The 24,038-nt window shown below is 34.9% G+C and overlaps 1 protein-coding gene across 7 annotated transcripts in view; it reads right to left on the minus strand.

The window, feature by feature from the left end:
- The window catches only part of LOC128237325 (E3 ubiquitin-protein ligase rnf213-alpha-like), a 106,828-nt gene that overhangs the window by 10,725 nt on the left and 72,065 nt on the right, over positions 1-24,038 (minus strand). For 5 of the 7 annotated variants that reach the window (XM_052952735.1, XM_052952736.1, XM_052952737.1 and 2 more), the window contains 32 exons: positions 23,497-23,642; positions 22,996-23,176; positions 22,606-22,741; positions 22,076-22,226; positions 21,552-21,717; positions 19,837-19,999; positions 19,035-19,264; positions 16,445-16,672; positions 16,148-16,341; positions 15,912-16,017; positions 15,450-15,550; positions 14,018-14,206; positions 13,495-13,746; positions 12,364-12,490; positions 10,271-10,542; positions 9,913-10,030; positions 9,467-9,583; positions 8,984-9,094; positions 8,501-8,554; positions 8,071-8,262; positions 7,029-7,122; positions 6,829-6,863; positions 6,108-6,205; positions 5,688-5,832; positions 5,371-5,542; positions 4,405-4,505; positions 4,180-4,237; positions 3,601-3,797; positions 1,981-2,110; positions 1,638-1,724; positions 1,321-1,510; positions 808-1,033 (listed from right to left, as the gene is read on the minus strand). In XM_052952735.1, coding sequence (XP_052808695.1) covers positions 808-1,033; positions 1,321-1,510; positions 1,638-1,724; positions 1,981-2,110; positions 3,601-3,797; positions 4,180-4,237; positions 4,405-4,505; positions 5,371-5,542; positions 5,688-5,832; positions 6,108-6,205; positions 6,829-6,863; positions 7,029-7,122; positions 8,071-8,262; positions 8,501-8,554; positions 8,984-9,094; positions 9,467-9,583; positions 9,913-10,030; positions 10,271-10,542; positions 12,364-12,490; positions 13,495-13,746; positions 14,018-14,206; positions 15,450-15,550; positions 15,912-16,017; positions 16,148-16,341; positions 16,445-16,672; positions 19,035-19,264; positions 19,837-19,999; positions 21,552-21,717; positions 22,076-22,226; positions 22,606-22,741; positions 22,996-23,176; positions 23,497-23,642 — 4,767 coding nt within the window. The other 2 variants (XM_052952740.1, XM_052952739.1) reach the window with 2 other exon arrangements.

Raw genomic sequence — 24,038 nt, forward strand, 5'->3', positions numbered from 1 at the left:
ATACATAAAATACATAAATACATACGGAAAACATATCTGATTTGCAATTCATATTCAGTCTAATTATTTATGTCACGGGAATGGCTAAAAAAAGTAAAGTTTTAAAGTTGCACTAAATTTCGAAAAAATACTGTAGTAGTACGAATGTTTCTGAATGGCAAAGTCGATTTGTGTTTAACTTTACCTTTTTACTATAATGAATATTCAAAACAACTGTTTATATATGTTTAAATGTTATATTTTCTCGATTCAAATAATGTCAAATTAAAAAAAATGTGACATTCTTAAAAGATACACTCCTACTCCCAAATAACAATTGTTTTAATTTACCGAAAAGGATGAATACATTATCAAAAACAATGGTTCTTATGAAGGATACCGTGTTTAATTTGAAAGAAAGGTGCAGAAAACAAGGTATTTCTTCCTTATAAGACGATAAATGCATTGTTTAGTAAGTAATTAAAAGTGTAATCACTCAAATGTATGTTTGTAATAATAATTATAAAGACGAGTATCACTTAAATCGTTCTTGTTAATAACCTGGACCTAGTGTACTTCCATGACCAATGTTTAGGCATATACACAAGTCGGCTCAGAATATTTAAGTTAACAAATCACATAGTTGTACTATTGTATTATACAACAGTGACTAACAAAGCAATTATCAACAAAAAAACAACAACAAATATTTATAAATATGATTATTTTACAAAACACATAATATAGTGCTCTTCGAACAAATTACACATGCTGAAAAAACACTGCAACACCTTTATATACTGTAATCAGTGGCATGAAAATATATACCTGTAAGTAATTTCCAATGTCTATTCTGGATTTTGAGAAGAGAAACCTGTCCATGATCTGACTTTCCAGCCCGGCAAAGTCGTACTTTATCTTTGTACCCTTACCCATCTCAAACGTGTACCGGCAGTTGGCTAGGACGAGGGGTAGGATATCCTGCTCGTGGTTGTAACTGATCAGGTGGGCCGACGTTGCCTGCTGTGGGTTCACTGTCTCGATGGAAGTGCTCCTGCGTTTGTAATAGATTTAGAGGTTAACGTAAATATTTATTTATAACACATTAGGACCTTCATTCACAGAAGAACAATACGGTCTCTCTACTGGGCTACCTTTCATAGCTAAACGGTAGTGTCCACTAGCGATGCAAGAGGTCATCAGCAGCATATATGTTTAATTGCAAGCATTCATATATGTAAATAGCTATTCAAAAAGATATGCGTTTATCAAAAATATAGCATTTCAGATTTGTTAATTGGGTATAATTTATGTTGTAGCGGCAATAACAGCAATAATTACCTTTCGGATTCCTTCATATAGCCGTCCAAAAATTCGTTTTGTTTTCTAAACAACAAATCCAGCATTGCATATGAGCAGAGTCCATTTTCTGTGCTTGTTGGGAGAAAAACTGACAAAGGCGTTTCCGCGGAAATTGGGTTAGCACATTGATTTTTTGGGACAACAATGCTTCCAAATTCTGTTGTGCAGACTGCAACAAAACGGAAACATTTAAACCCCTATCAACTGGTCGAATAATCATAGTTTTACATTTTTACGACAAAAAAACACATGTGTTTACAGTTATCAGCTTTATGCACCGTACACAACAGACTTACCATAGAGTTCAAGCAGCTTGCGAGTTATATCCCAAGCATGACCAAAGTCTTGCAACATCTTCTCAGTATCCGGGCCAGCAAGTTGCTCTGTAATAGTAAATAAAGCATTGGTCAATGTCTTAAATCATAGTTTTCCATCTAAATCTCATGGATAAAAAGAAAACATGGAAATATGGAAAGTTCTGGATCATGAACTGTTCTGTTTAGGAATAATAATTAAATGTAAATGTCAATTGAGCAAATGAAATTTACTTAAACTATTACTTTTAAAAATGTATTTAGTAGGAAAATATAAAACATAAGTGAGCACACATAATCCGATACTCTTAGATAAAAAAACAACCTTTTATCATGTCTTTCACTAGGATAGTGTTAGCTTCAGCTTTGTCAAGTTTCCTTTGGAATTTCTGCAGCAATATCCTCTGAAGACTAAGAATGCTTGGAATGGATTGTATGGCCTGTAGAATGTGGTCCTGGAACAAGAGTATTTATAATTAACAATAGATTGAGAAATTCGGCTTCGTAAGGCAAAACTTAAACATTTTTTTCTTTTTTCCCTCTCACGACCCCTTGAGTGTGAGTCTGTCGGATGATAAATAGTTTTGTTTGTATTATTTCCCGAATAAGATAATACACTTAATATGTGTATGCTGTAAAGGACAAACTAAGTTTTGTGATCTTAACTGAGAACATCATTGTTTCTTGAAGCTGGGTTACTTAGTTGTAATAACGAACATAAAATTACATAAAGCAGTACTTAGAAGTAGAAGTTACTGAATGAACATGTAAGATATATAATAATGGGTCACCAGGCCAAGTAAATCACTTAAATGAATATCAGTTGACAGAAATTACGCCTTAATTTACATGGCATGCTGGCATGATATGTATAAGAGCAGTTGTATTGTGGAACAAAAAGAAATGCAAACGAGCGAAAAGAATATTACTAGAAAGCTGATGAGTGGTCGTCAAAATAAAACAACACTTTGACTAATAATTTTATTTGATTTTGGCCAATTGGTTCTTGTCGGTCGTGCGAGAGGAAACATTTTATATTTGAATTAAGACCTAAAAGAACCATGATATATAGATATTTTTTTGTGCAATAGTTCAGTGTTTTTTATTTTCATTACCAATATTTAATGATTTTTATTTCTCATTTGTTTGATAAATGTTACATGAATTTGTGAGAGTTTCGTGCATGTTTATCAAGTAGTAAAGATCCGTTCAAAAACGTCGTAAACCAGAGTATTACTATAAAGCTTTATCAACCTATATTAATCAAACTTCATTTTTCGTCATTTCATAGAAAATTAAGCACTACAGATGTATTTTAAAGTGTGGTTAACTATTATATCACGCCTTCAATAAATTCACAATCTTTCTATTTGTCCATTGACGTCAAGTATAGGTAGTAAAACATATCGGTCATGTGGTAGCAATTTTCATAATGGCTGTCAACGGAATTGAAATCTATTTCAACCAGAAAGGAATATTATAGTGTCAGTAAAATTATTAAATACTTTTAATCAGTTATGCTATTATTTCGCATCCATCAAAGTTAAATCTTATCCTAGAAAATATCGAAAATATCCAACTCATGACTAATGAGGTATTTGGCGTCAAAATTGCCATAAAAATAGTTTATAAATTTGTTTTATTCTTATCCCTAATGGCTTGACCTATACAAATGAATAGCGAAAAACAAAGCAGCCTTTGTATAATGACCGTTCGTATGGATTTACAAAGAAGATGGGGGTATTTGTTTTGACAGATCAATAGGTTTAAATGTTAAATGTTTAAAACTTAAGAAACCCTAAGGTGAAATTTACGTCTCGGGGCTAGTACGTGACCCATATGGTTCCCGCGCTCAACTGATACGGTTCGTTTTGCCCCGGATGATCCATATTGGATCACATGCTAACCACGTTACTTATAATATTCAACATTTAATAATAAATACCTGCTTCAAGAACAGTCTCAGCACTAAAAGTCTGTCCTTCCCCGTGGGTTTTCTAGTTTCCATGTCTTGTCGCATATGTTCTATTGATATCGGCATTCTGTATCTCCATACACGCGAATTTTCCACAAGCCGCCGGGAATCCTCGGCCTGTTGCTGTTTATCAGTCTCATACAGAATGCACATTAAGGGATTGGAACCTGATAAATATTGAGGAAGAATTTAAAATGGTTCAACTACTTCATGCGAATCAAACTAAATTGAGACAAATGTTTATACTAAATAAATGTGTAACATGAGCTTATCGGTATATCTAGAGCTCGCAGATCGAGCACATATGCTTGTCTATTGAGTTTAAGTTGGAAAGTGGCATTACTAGACAAATATCAAAGTCAGATTCGTGGTTCTTTCTTTGCATGTGCAAGTCGTCTACGTTTCATTTCAATTTTTTCAACATTCATGGCCAAGCTTAAAATTGCACAACGATGCACCAAGGCTATGGCAATACTTGGAACCTTTTATTGGTGAATAACAAATGAAAGATGAAATTTATAGAACATGAATGTTGTGAAAATCACCCACCTAGTCGCTGATCAGTAGCAATTACTTGGTTAAAATGCTTCAGGTGGTGATCAAGTTTCTGAAAAAATACAAATAACTTCTAATTGTATTTACCATGAAAGTGTATGTCTTTGAAAACGTGCAAATAACTAAAACGAAATCTGAGTATGAAGGGGACAGAGATGAAAGAAGTATTTTCTTTAATTTAACTTTGTTACAATATATTGTTACATATGTATTAGTTACCTGGAAAACGTCCTGCAAGAAAACGTTAGCGAACTGTTTCTCCCATGCTTGTCTCCCTTGTTTTGTTTGGAGAAGATATATGTCTCCATTAAGAGTGTGGCCTATAATAATAATAATAATAATAATAATAATAATAATAATAATAATCAAGACTTAAAACCAATGCAATACAATTTATTCTATCACATTTTCCCAAGTTGTTTTATTGCGAAAATGTTTGCAACTAATGGCATAAACCCGGTATAAATTCCACAAACAGCGCAGTGCATATGTACTATATATCAAAACCTAGGTTTGATTATAAAGGATTGTTAGGTACCGCCTTGGAACGGTCAGTAAAATGTAAATTTACTGGGGGTTAAACAAGTTTACGTGAACAAACCTCACTCTTATCCCAACAATCCTAGATAAAGATTATCAAAGGATACATTAACATGTCATGATTATAATCAACAGGAGCTGTCAATGGAAGTGACGAATGCCCCTAACGTGCCAGATAAATCAGTGGAATATGCCCACATTCAAGATGAGCTAACATAAACTATAGCACACCGTATATATGCAGGACCCCATGATTGTTATGGGGAACGATTAACTAAGAGGTATTGACCTTGATCTTGCATGTTCCACATCAAGGAATAATACAATAAACACGATCAACTATTCTGTTTAAGCTTATATGAAGCATTAAATTCTGATGAACTTTGACCTTTGAGCCAGTGACTTGGGTTTTGCTGGCGACGCATCATCGTTCGTTGAGTTTCTGCACCTAACGTTTGTGTCAGGTTAATGTAAAATCGCACCGTACATGGCAAAAGTACAGACTCGACAATAAAAGGTGGGCTGAAAGACGAATCTACGCACGAACGAATTGGATATTTTATTATGTCCACCTTCGAAGGCATAACAAAGGCCATTACTCATTAAAATTTCATATTTTGATTGTCAAGAAACCCTGTAATATACCTTGGGAATGTTTGACCATGATATTCTTGATGACATAATGCATGAGAACTAGGACGTCATCCACACTCCTGCCAAGGGCTCTCTGTAGGTCGTGAATGTTGGCTTCAATGTGCTCCCAGGAAAACTGCCGGATATTGTCTTCCTCAATGTCGGGACGGACAATCTTAACAATCTGTAAACACAGAATGAAACATGACCGAACCCTACAACTGTCTTTTATTTGTTAATATTTTGATTGGATTAGTTGCAATTTATAGACCAAATATTGTGTGCGAAAATGTCAATTACAACGCATATTTAGTCAAAGAAAAACAAACCTGTTCTGACGGCCCAAGGAACATGGACATGTGTAGGAGTAATCGGATAACACAGCAGTGTAGAGCTGACAGCTCCCTCTCTGGTCGTAGAGGTGCATTTCGCACTGCCCGGCCCAAAATGTGACCGCGAAGTGTGTTGTCTCCGCTTAGGATGTGGGAAGCAACAATATATAGTACATGTACATGTTTCCATACAGAGAGAGAGAGAGAGAGAGAGAGAGAGAGAGAGAGATAGATAGATAGAAGTCCTAACCGAATTCATTTTCATTATTCTTACACAGGAACTATTTCAAAGCAATTAATAAAACTCAATAATAGAAGTAAATGAACATGGATGTTTGCAATAAAATTGATATGCTTTTGTTTCATTATATTATAAGGTTTCCCTATCATATAATACTGTTGATAACAGTTAAATACCCGGCATGTTTAACATTCCCTGGTAAAGCCTGATGACCTTGACCGCCAATATCAGCACCGCAATCTTTACATTTCGCAACATGATATGGTCTGCCACACTAAAAAAAAAATGACATTAATAGGAAATAGGAAGTCCAGTTAATAACCCAGTGTACACAACACAACATAGCCCGTTGACCTTGTTCGCCGATATCCGCACAAGATTCTTCACATTTTCCAAATACAGTGGGTCACCCCCCAAAACTTTTCAAATTAGAACTTTTTTATTTCAATCAAAGCAAGAACCCCGCACAGCTAGCACAAACTCAAGCAAGTTGTTTGTTTTAAGTAATTGGCCTTACTAATACGTTACGTATCTGGCAACCTGTGCACCAACTGTCATTTAAATTGTTGAAGGTATGTTTCAGTTATGCCCGAGGTCAAAGTTTTTCTAAAACGACGATGCCTACGCCAACGACACCAAGCTTAATATAACACCTCACATTTCTATTTTGAAACAGACCAGCTTAAAATGACAATATCAAACAGAGCAGAAATAAACCTTAGTTTTGCCATGAATTTTAAAACATGATAATTTAAATAATATTTAACAACGTTTTAAAACATTAAAACATTTAAATTTCAAACAGGGAAAAGGGTGTTTGCCCATTACGTGTTGAAAAGCGTAAACATACATGTCGATTAGTCTACCTAGTTCATTTCTTTTAAGTAGTTTACTTACATTTCCAATCACATATGGATGTCCATTTGGACAGCCTGGAAAAAGAAAACAACATATACACAAAAAACACGGGACTCTGTTTAATTCTAAGGGTATGCTCAAAATCTTTAATTGTGTTATAAAACCCAAAAATAGATAATGACTGTTATTAGACTTAAGCAGACACATATTACCAAAACCAGAATAATCAATATACATACGATAGAAGACTGGATTTTCTCCACCACGACTACCAAGCATAGCTTCCTGGACTTCAGCAAAATCATCTTGTAGCATTGTCGGCAAAAACATACCCTAATGGAAGATAGAAATGGCAAATCATTTGATAAAAACAGATCAAACGGTGTTGTCTTTTAAGGATGAAGTGAAAAGTAATGAATTAGTAAGCATCAGCACACATTCTTTTTTCTTTCAGTAACATGAAAGTTTGAAAATAGATGTTGAATATATATAACATGATGTTTTTGTATATCCTTAATAGTGCTGCTTCTATTGAAGGAGGACATAAGAGCTATCACGGAATGGGATCAATACCCCGAACGCCGCCCTCATAGGAAATGGCAGTGGCATTTTTCGAAACATAAAATGTTGTTCGAAGATTTATGGTTTTTGTACATTGCGTTTTCTCTCGTTGTGCTTAATCATTGTATAAAGTTTTAATAAATTTTATCCAGTTGTTTTCAAGCTATTGTCCAGACAAAAGTTTGAAAAAAAACACAACAACAACAAAGGGCAATCACTTTGTTATTTGCTATAATATAGCTATGATTATTGTACACTGCCATTCCTTACCAAATTATAAACAATTATTAGATTCCATTTGGTAGTTTTCAAGATATGCCATGGATAATAAAAAGTAACAAAGGGCAATGACTCTGAAATGAGCTAAAGTTGAGTTATGGTTCTTATACACTGCACTTCTCAGTATGTTTTATTATTGAATGACGTTTAAATAAATTCCATCGAGTGGTTTTCGGGTTATGCTCAAAACAAGCAAAATTGCAACGGAGCGACCCACCGACCGACAGACAGACCACAGAGTTACTACAATATACCCCCTTTAATTTTCGGTTGTCCAGGGTATATAATGATATAAGATGAAAACAAAAGTATTTATACAATTATGCTCGGTTCGGATAATTACAAACAGAAACTTCGAACGAAAGTTATACTTGAAAATGTCGGAAATACTACTTTTGTTGACAACAATTTTGGATGCATTGGAAAAAATGACAACTTTACCCGTATGGCCGGATCCCCTCGAATCATTGCAAGAAAAAGATGGAGAAGGGTTCTGTCTCCATTCAGTTGTGCCAACACCGTCATGAAATGTACGATCAAGCTTTGTACGCCTTGTCGTCTTGTATCAGAGCCTTGAACTGTCACCAGTTGTCCGGGTTCTAGTGTGTTATTCATCATTTGTTTCAACAGCAACTATAGAATGGGAAATTAACAACGTAAATGACAACTTAGTATTTTTCTACATATTTAGTGGCAACACATTACGTATTTTACAAACAGCATAACGATTTAAAGACTGATATGGACGTGAGACTTTCATTTAGTATGAGAACTTTATAACTGCGAGTTATTTGGAGATTAAATGATCTAGTCTGATTCTGCCTTGACACTTTACAGTAACATGCCACTTCACCATTTGAAACCAAATAACCTTATTTCGTTGATTTTCTGTTGTCCCAAGAAACGCTGCTATCTTTTTGAGCGACTGAAATATATTAAATTATTTATAAAAGTACCGTTTAGATGACTAGTAATAAAATATGCAGTTCAGATTATAACACCAATTAAAGCCATTACATGATGAGATAAGGGCATGTTTAAAATAAACTTGGACCACGCACTTAAAACGTTGCACACAGACCATTGGCATTAACATCTTTTCTGAAATAGTTTTATTCGTATTGATATATACACCTTACGTGCAGTAAAGATATGTACCCGAAATAAATTATCAAATACATATATTGACTAAGAATTAAACCTTCTGGTCTAAGTTAACTCAGTCAAATGACAATCTACAAGTCAATTTTGTATTCATCTGTAAGAAAGACAATGATCTGTTACATGTACTCTGCGAAAATACATTAAACTATGAGATGATTTTAGATATACAGTTATAATATGCAACTTCTACCTCTGTGTTGGCCGTTCTATTCGCTACTGAGCGGACATATGAGCAGGTTATCTCTCTATGCACAGCTAGCTGTAGACATGTATCAACACGACCTCCTGTTGTGCGCAGCTCCTACGATATTGTTTTAAATGTTTCATAATATCCGACAGTGAACAAATATTGACTTCACTTGAGTTGACATAAAACACATACATGTTTAACACATATATCACAAGGAACGAGGCATCTATTCAAAGATTTATATGATATTGTTTTATTTGCCGATTTTCTTATCTTTAAGTAAATCAATCTTAACCCCAGTATGCTTAAGCGTTTTGCAGGAGTTCATTATTCTAATTAGTTTAGTTTCAGCACTGATACACCTCTCTCGTCAACCCTGTAAACAGAAAATAAATCCTATACACAGACAATATCACTGACTCAAGGCGCTCCAATTGAGATCAAATGTATTCTCCATAACTCTTCTTAACCACTCGTATGTACCTGTACTTCATATTCTAGTGTGCTGATGTCTTCTCCAAGGATAACTTGTGACAGAGCCTCCCTGATCTGAACATAATCTTCTCCACACACAACGTACCGGTCTGATACTTCCTGAGTCTACAAATAAACAATTGTTTCAATTACAACGATAGGCTGGTGACTGTCCTGCAAAAAATATTTTTCCGATTAACAACCTCAGTTTACTTTCATGTGATGAACACAGAGCAACATGGCCATTTTCTCCTGAGATTATCATAAATGAACAAATATTTTATCTAGTGATACGTCTTACGATGCAAGCAAGGAACCATTATACAAATTCATGCTTGTGTCTTTAACTGTTTCCAGCTTTTGGATGACACCAACAAGCAGGATGGCAATACCATGGCTATGACATAAATCTTCAAAAAAGCCCACCAGAGACATTATGTAAAATGTCCCGTTACCTGATCTCTTTCCAACTCCTCAATCACGATCCAACTCAGCAATGTGGTACGACGTTTGCACAGGGACTGGTATACGTCAATACCATAACAGCGACACAAGTGTTTCACAAGAAATATCCTAAAGAAGATGGTATGGCAGTATGCTTCACATTTATATTATTTTTAGAATGTTTAATGATATGCGTAGTCTTTTTTCGCATTTTTTAACATTCGCCACACAGTTATTTGACAAACATTTGTTAATAAATCAAAAATGAACATTTCGTCAAAATGAACATTTCGTTAGATTTTATTTGCATAAAGTCGTTGATATGTTGATATTAACGTCTCACATAAAAAAGCAGTTTACAACTATTACCTTGGCCATTTCAACCGAGAAACTGAGCAAAGTCGTTTTGCAGAGTCGATAACATTTCGCTGTTCGGTAGCAAGTGTCCGAAGCTCAGTTCCAGCATTTACTGTGTCCGCAATCACCCTTGCAGCTTGTGAAAGTCCAACACGTGTTCTTGCGATACCATACAGTCGATCTATTTGTTCATCAACCAGACCATCTCTAGCAGTTTCCAAGAGATGGATAATATAAGACCAACCATGCACATGTTGTTTATGCCATTGTTGGAGCATTGTATCCTGAAAAATATTATTGTACACAATAGCCCTTAAAAAAGCTGTCACAATGCCCCTGTAGTGCAATCCAGTTAAAAACTAATGCAACAACTAATATGCCTACATTCAGGAAGATCTTTTAAAACACTAGGCGTATGCCAGCCCTAGTGATGGTTGAGTCAAGTGCGGAGGAGGTATGTTGTAAGATGAAAGGGATATGGGCCTCGCACGCGACGCGTCGTCCTTATGTACCGAGCACACATGCCATGTAATATTCAAATTCCTCTATTCAGTAATAATCCGGACACGACAAACTATACTCTATGTGCATAAAATCTATATGCATCGTTCTATAATAATTAACTCTAAATGTGACTTTAACCTTTGATAATAGGCCATATGTCTTGCACGCGACACTTTGTCTTTTTAAGCCATTTCAAAATCCCTCTGTATATGACAAAGTTACGGCATGGACAGGACAAACTACACTGTTTATGCATATAGGCAGCATGTCATACAGATAAACCTGTTCGTGTGACCTTTACCTTTGAGGTAGAGACGTGTGTCTTTTATGCGACATGTCGTCTATAAGTACTGAACATATGTGCCAAGTAATTTTAGAATCCCTCCCTGCATAACAAAGGTACTACATGGACACGAAAATGGCTATTGTGCACTATTCAACAGAATTTATTGTGACGTTGGTTTTGCGTGTGACACATCAACTCGTTGCCCCGAACACATGTTGCACGTTATATAAACATCGCCTGTGCATGAAAAACCTTCAGATCCGTCCACGACTACTTACAATGTATGTGCATATATCAAGATTTCCATACTTATCAGTCTCTAAGTGTGCCCTTGATCTTCGATGTAGGGATGTGGGTATTTCGTATGACATGTTGTTTTGTGTGCCTAACATCTATGCAAGTTTGTTAACAATGATATTGTGCATGACAAAATTACAACCCAAACTTAAAGAAGTGAAAGCGATGAAAGCGTTGAAAGGCTGTTGGCGCGGCAAGCGTGATTTTACATTTTTCACAAGTCTGTTGGCAAGCAATATAAGTAAGATGTTACTGAATACATGCTTTATAATAAGCTCTTTTAGTAGCTAGTAACGCTATAAAATCAAATACTTTTCGCTTGGGTTTACATACATTAATTCGGGTCGATTTTGGTGTTTTCCTTATAAATAAGTAAGTTCCATTTCATCCAAATTTAAAAATAGTAATAGTCACGAAACCATTTGTGAACAAGCCCATAAAGCTCACCTAATGTAGTGAATAAATGACCCACGAACCCGAAAAACTGACAAAGTTTGCGTTTAAGTTGATTAGTTTAAAAAACGTTATGATAATAAAGGGACAAGCCAGTTAGTTCAAACCTTTCAAGCCTGTTAGTTCAAACCTTTAATATATGCGCCACAATTTTAGTCTGTTTACATTATAACCTAATAATTGTCAGCAACATGGTTTTGTTTGATAATGTTTTTACCTTTCATTTCAAGTAAGAGTTACAAGTATGTATAACGTATTAAAAGGAGAAATAATTGAATGATAATATGATCATGTAGGATTTATGTATTCAGATTTGATTCTGATTCAGATTTTTGTCGACTTGATTATTGGTTACATTTTGGGTCTGATTTTTCAACAATATAATGGACACTATAACGCAGAAATAATACTAATGTCAAAAAGCCTCCCATTTCGATACAATTAAATTCAAAGGCGTTGTCATTTGTCATATGATTCATTTTCTGAATTGAGAAGGTGAAACAGGTAAATCTTGAAAAAATTATTTTTGTGAAAAAACAACAACATGAAACATATATTTACTCACCTCTAAACACTGTATGATAAGTAGACTCAGCTCCAACAGGTTCTGTTCTAGAGCGGGCTCCTTTCGGATGATTTCATGAGCTTGCTCGATGTATCTTCTAAGACTTTTCTTCACAAACTCCTCTTCACTGTAAGTAATTATGCAGTTATTCATCAAACAATATCCTTTCACCACACAATGAAATTCAAAAAAAACTCCTCCTTCTATCCATCTGCATTGTAGGAGAAAAACATACCGTTTAAACTCCTTTTAGAATGCAAAATAAGTAAGTATTGTCAGTTGACATTTGACTAAAATACTTTGTCAACAAATATATTTCACAAGAAGCAACGTTGATCCGGAAGAGCGTTATGTGTACATGTGGGTGACCTTTTTAAACTAAGCAATGTAAGGGTCATAACTCTTAAGTAACTAGGGTAAGATGGCTTGCTATCGAACTTGGCCGAGATATTTTGTCCGGACACATATTGTGATGATGATCATCAAAAGATCCCTGCAACATCGTTTATGCAATTGAAGCAATCGCATGGAAATACGTCTGAGCTGGTGCGTGCCCATACACATATTGACAGTTTGGGGATGATCGGACAAAATCTTATCGAGGTACAATACGGATAACAAGATGTTTGTGTAATTTAAGCAATTCAAATGATGGTTGGGACATGGCTGGACATCGAACTTAGCTGAAATATTCTGACTAGACACAAAAAGCTTTTCGATGGAGAAAGCGGACAACGTAATTGACGCCGCCCATCAGCCTACCGCTACAGCAGATGCTTCCCCATGATATATCTCGTTCTTAAAACGGGAATATACAAAGTATTTTCAATATTGAAGCAAAAATTTAAGTGAAGTTTCTCAGAGTCTGTTTTACAATGCAACTGATGTTAACTGTTAAACTTAGTAGAAATAGCCGAATTGTAAAATTAAAGCAACGACAATACGCAAAAAAATGTGATTACTCATAACTTTGTATTAAAATATTTGATAAAAAGAAATAGTTATTTATAATGTGTTTTGTTTTTCAAAATTAAGGCCGTGTTTACTAGGTTGAATGTCAGATGCTTTATGAATACGCACAAGATGAATAAAGAATCGGTACTTTTGAGATGAAAAATTATTTTGAGATACCTTGATTTCAGCATCAACTGTAGAAGGAAGGACCTAAAGATTGGGTTAGGGTCAAGTCCGGTCTCAAAAATAGTCAGGTTCTTTGTAAATCGCAGTTGGCCATCTCTTGCGAAGCAAGTGACGTAACCAAGCAACTTCTCCAACACATTCTTTGATGGTGGTAGTCCGTCAGCGAAGCAGAGTTGAGCAATAACGTCCATGAAGAAAGCGTTACACCTCTTCTGATATTGAATAAGCTGCTCTCTTTGTTTGCTATAAATAGAAGTAAGCCATTGTTTAGAAAACTAACCAATCCATCCAATAGAGGGCTTTACACTGATAATTCATGCCTAGATGTGAACAACCTTGAATTCAATGCAATAACCCCCCAAAAAAACATTTTGATATCTAAAATGGATATATCTAATCAATGTCCGCTATGTGGTTTCTGTTACCTATAATAATTTAAAAAAAAAGGTTTTAAGGTGATGCCAGTACATCCAACGTCATTTATATGTCTGTCTTATGTTTTGAAACATTTTACCTGTTCTTTTCGCTCTGCATTGGTTGCCATTGTAGCCCTAGATTTTCATGACATTTTGGGCATTCATCCTGGTCGAGAGCTTTCATTTCTCGAAGGCAGGAGTCACAAATTACATCTTTGTCATTGCAAGGTAAAGTAACCGGTGCACCTTGTAGCTTCTTTTCACAAGCACAGCAAGCAATTTCCGTTCTTAAAAGGGGAAATGCATAAATAGACAAAATATTAAGAGTTACCATGTATGTAACCCCAATGGAAGAACATATAAACACCATTGTAAATAACATGGATTTCATTTCGAGCACCAGGACTCCCGGGACACGTTGCATTATCATATGTGACATTCAAAAGCAAATTTTGATACATCAGTATGTTGTTTGAAAGCGCTTCTTGGCAGTCTATATTTAGATTTTAGGATGCAGAAAGTTAGTTTTGCATACAATATATTCATTTAAAAGGAGCTGTTAAAATTTCTATTGCGACCTCCCGCACTATAACCGTTTTAATAAGATAAAAAAATTAATGGAAACTACTTTTGAAATGCGGGTCATATAGGAAATGTACTTAAATTAAAAAATAAAATACAATTATTTACTTATCATGCTGTCGCATGGACCATAAAAATCGCTATTGACCGAATGGTTAGTCACAATTGAAATATTAACCACTTGTATCATCGTAGAGAATGCATCATAAATTTCATAAAAATATTGAATATGTTGTTTATCATTCAAAGTGGATTTTGTCAGAGACTATATGGATAATGAAAAACGAAACAACCTCTGTTGTAAGTGGATTAATAAAGTGGATGGGGTAAGTGTCGTTATTTTATAAATAGATACGTAACTTCGAGAGCTATTCGTAAAGTTCGTGGACAGGCTTTGTATTTTTATGTATCAACATAGGTATGTAATGTTGATTTAACTTTTTAAAGAGTCACCTTTGTCAGATCATATAAAGATAAGAAAATGTATATGTACTGTGATCTACGTAGCCTAGGAAACTAAGGGTATGGAGCACGACTATTGGTTGGGCAATAAAACACTTTAAACAAAGTTTGCATGACAAAAAAATCATATAAAACACAACACGAGATATTAATTAACCAGAAGCACGATTCAAACTTTGAATGTGATCATAAACGTTAAAAAGACATAACCGATCGGAAAACTCAAGGGCGAAAATTGATTTATTACAAACATGTAAATTGAGCATCCTTATGAAATGTTTTGCAGTGCATTTTTCGCAATTACCCTTACACCTGTCCACAAACTTTCAGTACAGCCCACGTATCTATCAATTTTGACTTTTTAGTCCTGATAATCCCGAATTATATTTATTGATAGGTCAAAATGGCGTCTTGGTCTGTGTATGAATTGCTCTCTGTCCAATCATGAACGTTTCCAACAATCATATAATACTCATATCTAATTACCCATAAAACAACTTCAGAGCTTGTTGGTTGCACATTTTTAGGAACTTCTCCACACCTTCGAGAGATTTTTGTTCTTTCATATCGACTTCTTCGCTCAAAATCTGAAATACAATTGTTTTTGTTTTTCTTTGGATGTTGAAACAAGCCACCAAAGATTGTCTGTATTTCTATTTTGGCCAAGGCCCATAATTCAATGAATATGTTAGCTGGATGAACCTCACTACAAGTAAGCGTATTGACATTCTTAGTTTGTAAATGTTGACATATTTCAATAAATAAATTCTTGCCATAGTTTGTTTTGCAAGTCTACTGATAAGACATCAGTTCTTCTACAGTACATAGATTTTTACCATCACAAAATATGTTCAAATATGAGGTAATTAGTGTACAAAGAAAAGTCTGTTTTATCTCAACAGGATTGCGACTGTTTTAGAGTTCTCTTAATAATCCAAGTGTACTTACTTTCCAAAGTGGCATGCAATATTTGATTGTGACTGATTCTCTTGTATTCCTTTTGCACACATGCTCAATGAAAAGTTTTGTTACGATCACCCGAGCCCAGGTTGATCTAAAAATGATTTCCAAAAGTACAATATAACTTTATCATAACATGTTAACACGTACAAATTGCAGAAGCTTGAAACATAACAAACTACTGCAAAGGATTGCACTATTTTACAAAACCAAAATCATCATACTTTGCTGTGCGTACGGATTGTGCGCTATGAATTCCATACAAAGCCGGGTTTTCTGAATGCAGATTTAGCACTTTCTCGACCACAGGTCTATACAAATGGACTTTATGGAGCCACTTTTCTCTCTGTACTTCTTCGTTTAATTCTTGAAGTTTTGGATTCAAATCCTCAATCAACAGACACAACGCAGAAAAAGTCTGAAATAATGAAAGTATTTGTGTTTTAATTTTACAATCATATTTTCCTGATTTTTTCACTAATAAGATCACAATTATGTTAAATGACCATCTCTAAACTTACAAACTCTTGTTCCTTGAACATGAAATGATCCGGGTTTCTTTTCTGGATATCAAGTATGGCCGAACTACAATGTGGCCACACGCCATTTATGCTTCTCAAGTAGGTAAGTCTCAGTGCGAGAATCTCATATGCAATGTGTACACAAGTCAGAGTTTGGATCAGGCATCCCATAGAATTTGTAGCCTCACAAATTTCCATTGTCTTCTTTTGCACTGTCTGACATACAAGCTGCAAGAAAGAATATAATATGTTTAAACTTGATTAAACAATATCAGGAGTTGCAAGGAAACCAAATAAATTTCTAAAATATATCAAGTGCATTCGCTATTGCAAAACGAGTGACGACCGGAGAGTTATTACATTTTGTGATTTTATTCATATAATATCGTCAATTGTTGACAAAATTTAAAATAATAATATCTAAAACGAGCAAAGGTATATTTGTTTAAAAAAATAATTTCATGAAACCATAATCACTTCAACTTAAAACAAGAGCGGTCACAGACAGCTATATCCCCCGCCTCATAGGGGCATTTTTGTAACGAAAGCCAATCAATGGTAAGGGTAGTTTCTCAGGAACATAAGAAATGCGTAAAATTAAGAAAGGGCAATAACTCTTCCTAAAAGAATCCCTTCATGGAAGCCCGTAGACAATTTTAAATGTAAAATAAACAAGGACAATAACGCTTTCAAAAAAGGTCAAATCGCAAAAGCCTGACAATATGCGCTGCGTAGTTGCGAAGAAACCAATTTTAAATGTAAAATAAACAAAGGGCAATTACTCTTTCAAAAAAATTGCAAAAGCCTGACAATATGAGCTGCGTCATTATATAGTCATCAATTTGTGAAAGTTTGGTAGAAATCGCCTGAAAAACGTAAGAGGAGTTGCGAAGAAACCAATTGTAAATGTAAAATAAGCAAAGGGCAATAACTCTTTTAAAAATTGTCAAATCGCATAAGCCTGACAATATGCGCTGCTTCACTTTATGGTCAACAATCTGTGAAAGTTTGGTAGAAATCGCATGAAAAACGTAAGAGGAGTTGCGAAGAAACCAATTTTAAATGTAAAATAAGCAAAGGGCAATAACTCTTTCAAAAATGGTCGAATCGGGAAAGCCCGACAATATGCGCTGCGTAGTTGCGAAGAAACCAATTTTAAATGTAAAATAAACAAAGGGCAATAACTCTTTCAAAAAAGGTCAAATTGCAAAAGCCTGACAATATGCGCTGCGGCACTATATAGGCATCAATCTGTGAAAGTTTGGTAAAATCGCATGAAAAACGTAAGAGGAGTTGCGAAGAAACCAATTTTAAATGTAAAATAAGCAAAGGGCAATAACTCTTTCAAAAATGGTCGAATCGGGAAAGAACGACAATATGCGCTGCTTCACTTTATGATCATCATCTGTGAAAGTTTGGTAGAAATCGCATGAGAAATGTAAGAGGAGATGCAAAGAAATGAATGTGGGACGGACGGACGCACGGACGCACGCACGCACACACAGACGCACGGAATCGCGCCTACCATTACAATATCCCCTCGCTTTTTCAATGCGGGGGCTAATAATGGCACCATAAACTTCAACTATTTGGAAAATATTCATCACTGTCATTTGGCAATTCATATTAACAATACATAATTTCGCACTAACGCCAGGGATTAGAGCTCCCTTAAGTTTAAGCTACATCAGATTTTGTAACATGACTGTCGAACTTTGATTGTTGTCGATACAAGTAATTGATATGTCCTTGTATTAATTTCTGTATCCTTAGATTCTCATGTAATGTTATGTAATGTTATGTAATGTAATGTAATGTTGTTTTTTATCTCTCCATCCATAAACCCAAAATCGTTTAATATTCTTAATTTAAGCTTTTGTTTCTGGAAACACTGTAGAATGCCTACCTTCACCTCAGATGCATGACTATTGTGTAATATAATATTAAAAAATGACGTAAACGTATGTCATATTATTTGTCGAAATATCAACAATATGCCGAAATAAAAGAATACCAAACTGAAGTTATTTGATACAAAAAATCGCTGTTTATTGTGTCTTTAGGTGGTTATATCAAGGAACGCTTAATGTAACAAGTGACAAGTAAATGTAATACATTCAACTGCAACAACAAAGAAGACCATCAGGAGGCCAGCACGAAGAAAATATCTATAAGTCGGGACGTATCATGCATGAATATTTCACAATATGACTTGCGTGTGTTAAAACAGTGTTAACCGGGCCACATGCTTTAGATACTGTTTTTATAAATTATTATAAATTCACGTTTTTTTATCTGCGAAACAGTTTACAATTCATTAAGAATGACTTTTCCACGTTTTATAACATCTGATGGCAAAAAAATAGAAATCATATTTGTCCACAGTACACCCCACGCAGACCAAAATATACACATCAATTCAATAGTAAATACTCCAAACTCAGTCTTGTACATAAGTATTGCATCGATATAAACACTTTAAAAGAGTTTAAAGGCAGCGTCACTATAATCTGTTCAATGAACTAGAACATTTATTTACTTTAGGGATAACTAGTCAACAGATTATCTTGTATTAGCTACCAATTCTTACTTTTAATTCATCTTCACGTCCAGGATAATACATCATTTGCACTAAGTCCTGTATGTATTCTTGTTCGATTTCAAAAATGAAGGCATGCTTTTGTTCTTGACTTTCTCCCTGGATTTCATCTACCAGTTGATTCAGTATCTTCCCCATTGGACTTGCAGAAACGATCTTTGCACATGACGCTACTTTTCTACTTTGCTCATCAACTTCTCTGCTTTGTTCATCCTCATATTCTGTTATTGTTTAGAGAAAATATATAATTTGGTCATTCCTTACATCTGAGTTACATCTGACATTCCCAGTTGCCTAACAATTACCTTATTCTATAATGTTTCGGCCAAAAAAACAACATATCACAATCAATTAACGATAACGATGTTAAGTGAATGCCATCGTTTGTCTGTTGTTGTTGTTGTTGTTGTTGTTGTTGTTGTTGTTGTTGTTGTTTCAAGAGGAACAAGGGGCATAACTGAATAATTATCAAAGCCAGTGTTATGGACATTGTTATTTGTGTGTTTATTGTCACTGGCAATATTTATCAATTTCATCCGAATATCTATACATAGTCAGGTTAAGGTTTTTGCACTATCACACCGACGACGCCAATGGAACCAACACGATCACATACCATGATCAATTTCGATTAAAAAAACGGACAAGCTTATACAAGTGAACAGAACAAACTTGATAAAAAATAACATCAATCAACTTTTGCAAACACTTTTTTATAGGTCACTTTCACGTATAAACAAGATATTTCAAATTAAAAATTCAAATATTGTTCTTATTTTTTCTTAAGACAAACCTTCATCAGACGGTAAAATGGCATTCAGTATGTCCGCAATCATCTCTTTCATCATCCAGGAGAAGGGCAGACAGGCGAAAAACATGTGACCTTGAAAGCCAGTCGTCATGACAAGCATCTCACCAAGGTCACTGCGTCTCTTTGGAGATTGGAGATCTGAGTACTGTGCGAACAGAAAAACACATACATACATTAAGGTTCAAAAGTTAAACACAAGCCTTCTATTTCTTTACTGGTTGCTTGCCCTTAAAACATAATTATTTGTTTCTAAAGAAATTTTATTTTTGCAAGACTTAAATTGGTCCTTAAACTTTAAGCCAGGTGTCACTGAAAATATGTTCGTATTCGTAACAATTAGTGATGTGTTACCGAAGAATAATACACTACGGAATAAGTAAATAAAAGTAGAGTGTTGAGGCAAAATGAAAGCTGATCAGCGAAATAAGCTTTTTTGTTTTAAATCAAATGATAATCAAAAAGAACAAATTTTGAGGCCCATAAAGTATTATTTGTATTCATGAAATATAAAATCAATCCTCAAAATGTTATGAAAAAGCAGATAAAAACGAAAATGAGAAATAACAAAATATTGCGCAGCTCTAAGTCTGCAGTCAGGGATCACATCCACTGCAACATAATTCACTGATACAATATATTTGGGTTTTATATAAAACACAAATACAATTTATACTTGTAGCGGAATCATGCATGCCATATCCCCCTGTGGGGTTCCCCGCCCCCTCGAAATGTTTAAGTATTTTTACCAATGGTCTTGAAGTGTGACCCTTCCTTTTGACATACAGAAAATTGCTCTTGCATGCGACACATTGTTAAGTCACGGTGAACATTTGTGCCAAATTAGTTCAAAATAGTTTTATGCAAGGCGTAGATACAGTCCGGATAAGTCAAAATACAAAAGGTTTTGACCAGTGACCCTTAATAGCATCTTTGGCCCATACAGACATGGGTCTTGCGCAGGACACATTGTCTAGTCATGTGAAATATTTGGCTTTATTCTAAAATCGCCCAATGCATGGCGAAGTTAAACCCTGGACAAGTCAAACTTCAAGGCAATTTGACCAATGACCTTTCAGTGTGACCTTGGCATTTGATGTACAGACCTGTTGTTGTACATGACATACCGTCTACTCATTGAAAACATTTGTATCTAGTTATTTCAAATAATCCCTTCATGCATGGCATGTTACAGCCAAAGTACGAAGTACAAAGCATTTGACCAATTGCCTTTTAGCGTGAGGTTGACAGTTAATATATATAGATCCGAGTATTGTACGAGCCATAACATCTTGTTATTGAGAACATTTGTGCAAAGTCATTTTAAAAATCCCCCATGTATGAAAAACAGCCCAAACACATCCTTGACGCCGTCCGGTCCAACATCCCCAGTCTAATAACCTTGGTTTTACAAAGGTTAAAAAAACGTACTTATTTTACGCATATTCTTCGACATGGTATGTTCCTATTTGATAGGATATTGATAGATGAACCAAGCCTGGTGCGAGGTCAAACCTACTAGTTTTCTGACCAAAGTCCCCTTGAATATGGTATGTATAAGGAAAAGTGGTTTTCTTTGAATTAATTAAGTATATGATAGGTCAGGTGAACATACATTTAAGTCATCTCTTTTCGTCGACACTTTTCACTATCAGGCAGAAAGTTAATAGCGATCAAGAAGACAAATACATTAAATGTACCTGTAGTTGAATTGCTCCTTCTGTATTGAGGACCGACGTCCACAAAGCCCGTTTCCACCATAAATCGCTGTGTATGAGGTCAAGATTCCTGTTAGTATCCAGGTACGCAATAATACCAGCCAAGATTGGGGACACTTTAGAGATAATCGTCTGATGACATGACCTCCTGAATCATTGAAACTTATGACATGAGACCAGTTAAATATCATCATTGACAATACATGCACAGGTCAGAATTCTTTTGCAAGAGCAAAGGGCCTGTTAGTTTGTAGCTTTGTTTACTTGACTCGTAATTAAACTTGATTCGAAAACCTATACATATGTTCTAAATAGACAAGACACGATGATATTCATGGGTGATTAAATAGGAAGACAAATATTACTGCAACACGTATTAAGCTGGTTTATCATTAATAAAGTATGATGTTGATATAATACTCTGGCGGTTAGTAGGTAATTTTTCACACACAAAACACCATTATATATACAACAAAGTCAAAGGCATAAAATAAATCTCACCACACCTAAATGTGCCAGCCTTGTTGATGTTTTCGGCTGCTGCGGCCTCACGTGTCATCCACAACTGAGCAATGTACTTTCCTCCCTTTTTCTCCTCTTTCTCCTTCAACAACAGGCCAATCAGTCTTTGCAACCCTGTTAAGAAAGTGTCTACCCCTGCAATAAAACAAACAAATATTCTGCTTCAATTAAATTGTGTGTGTATTTCTGATTCGTGTGCATGTTTACAAATAGTTTAGAAGAAAGTAAATAAAACAGCACCAATTCTAAGTAATACTAATTGAAATAACAAATAAGATTCCTGAACAATTACAATTTTCAAAAATAGTTCATGTTGTGTTTATGAGGAAATGTGACACTAAGACGATACAAAATAATAGAGCATATTTTTTGTAAGAAATGGCATGCATGTTAAGATACATGAAGCATTAATTTTGTTGACGGAAAATAACAGATTAGTGAAAATATATATAGTTACTATGTTTGCTTAAACACTAATAAATAATAATGAAGTAACAAATGGAATAAATGATACCCTGTTCCAAGTTCTTGGCATTTCTTAAACATTTCAATACGATATCAACTCTCCGTGTTTCTCTTTGTGTGTAGCCCTTCTTGTCTTTGACCATCGCCAGGGCCGACTGAACACACTGCATGATCAGCCCATGAAGCTGCAGAAAGAAAATTAAAATTAAAATTGATATAAGAGCACCGAAAAACAATGCAAATGTGTGTCCCCTTCTCCATATATCAAGGGCTATAACTTTACATATATGTACTATCATGTCAATATGTGTACCAAGTTTAAAATCAACTTCTTGTCTGCTACAACCAAATCCAGCAGTGTGCCAAAGCAATAGCAACAGCAATGACAACAAACATAAAAAAATCTGTAAAATTACTTAATGACAAGTAGAGTAATAACCTTTATAACGTCTTGTTTTTTCTGTTCTCTGTCAACTTCCAGCATTTGTATGTTAAACTCAACGTCAATGTCCATTACATCCACATCCATATTTCCCCCCTCACCAATCCCTCTTTCTTTGCCAGGCAGTTGAGTGCCATTTGTTCTATTTTCAGTCCAGTCCATTTCTTCTCCTTGTTCCCTATAAAGTAAAACAAATCAAATGACTTTCTTTATTAAAATGAGCGTTTAAACAAGACTCTATATAGGCGCAAAATTAGAAACGGCAGGGGTGGTGGCAACCACTTCAATACTTTGGCACATTTTTTGTGGAACCTGCTGCTTTAGTGAGTATTAATGGGTATATATAAAGTACACACTAAACTGATAATGAAAACTTAAAATGAAGTAAACGATTGCAAATATCTTACATTTACATCATAAGAAAGATAAGTATCAATTCATATTCGGGATAATTTATACTGCTGCATAGCTATACAAATCGTATTGTAATACACATACCCCTCTATTTCGTCATGTTGACTTTGTTTCTCGCCCACGTTCTGGAAAATACTACTGACAGTTTTACCCTGCAGGTCTTGGATATCCGGCATCTGGGTACTCTCCGGACATAAATCATCTATGTGGGCTGAATGCCACCGGCCGCACTGCAATTCAGATTTAAACAAAGTAATTAATATGTAAACAAATGTAAGTGATGTATTTGATTTTGCTTTTAGATATTTTTACATTTGAAATGTTTAAAAAATCATTCTCAAAAGTCTCATGATTTGAATGCATTGGGTGGAAACACAACGCTGGGGCTATTTGTGTACGATAAAAATATATTAGCGATATTTCGAATTTGTTTTTTTTACTGGGGAATTGGTGGCCCCTTAGCTTTTGAAAAATCTCATCTATAAAGACTATTTTCCTTATCTGTATCCAAATCAAATACATTTTGTTCCAAAATCATTTGAATCAATTGCATTATCCATATTATGCTCATTATATTCAATTTGCGAGTTCAAATAAACCTATTGTAACCTGTCCATCCAACCTAT

Source organism: Mya arenaria, chromosome 6 (assembly GCF_026914265.1).
Source record: "Mya arenaria isolate MELC-2E11 chromosome 6, ASM2691426v1".
Taxonomy (NCBI): domain Eukaryota; kingdom Metazoa; phylum Mollusca; class Bivalvia; order Myida; family Myidae; genus Mya; species Mya arenaria.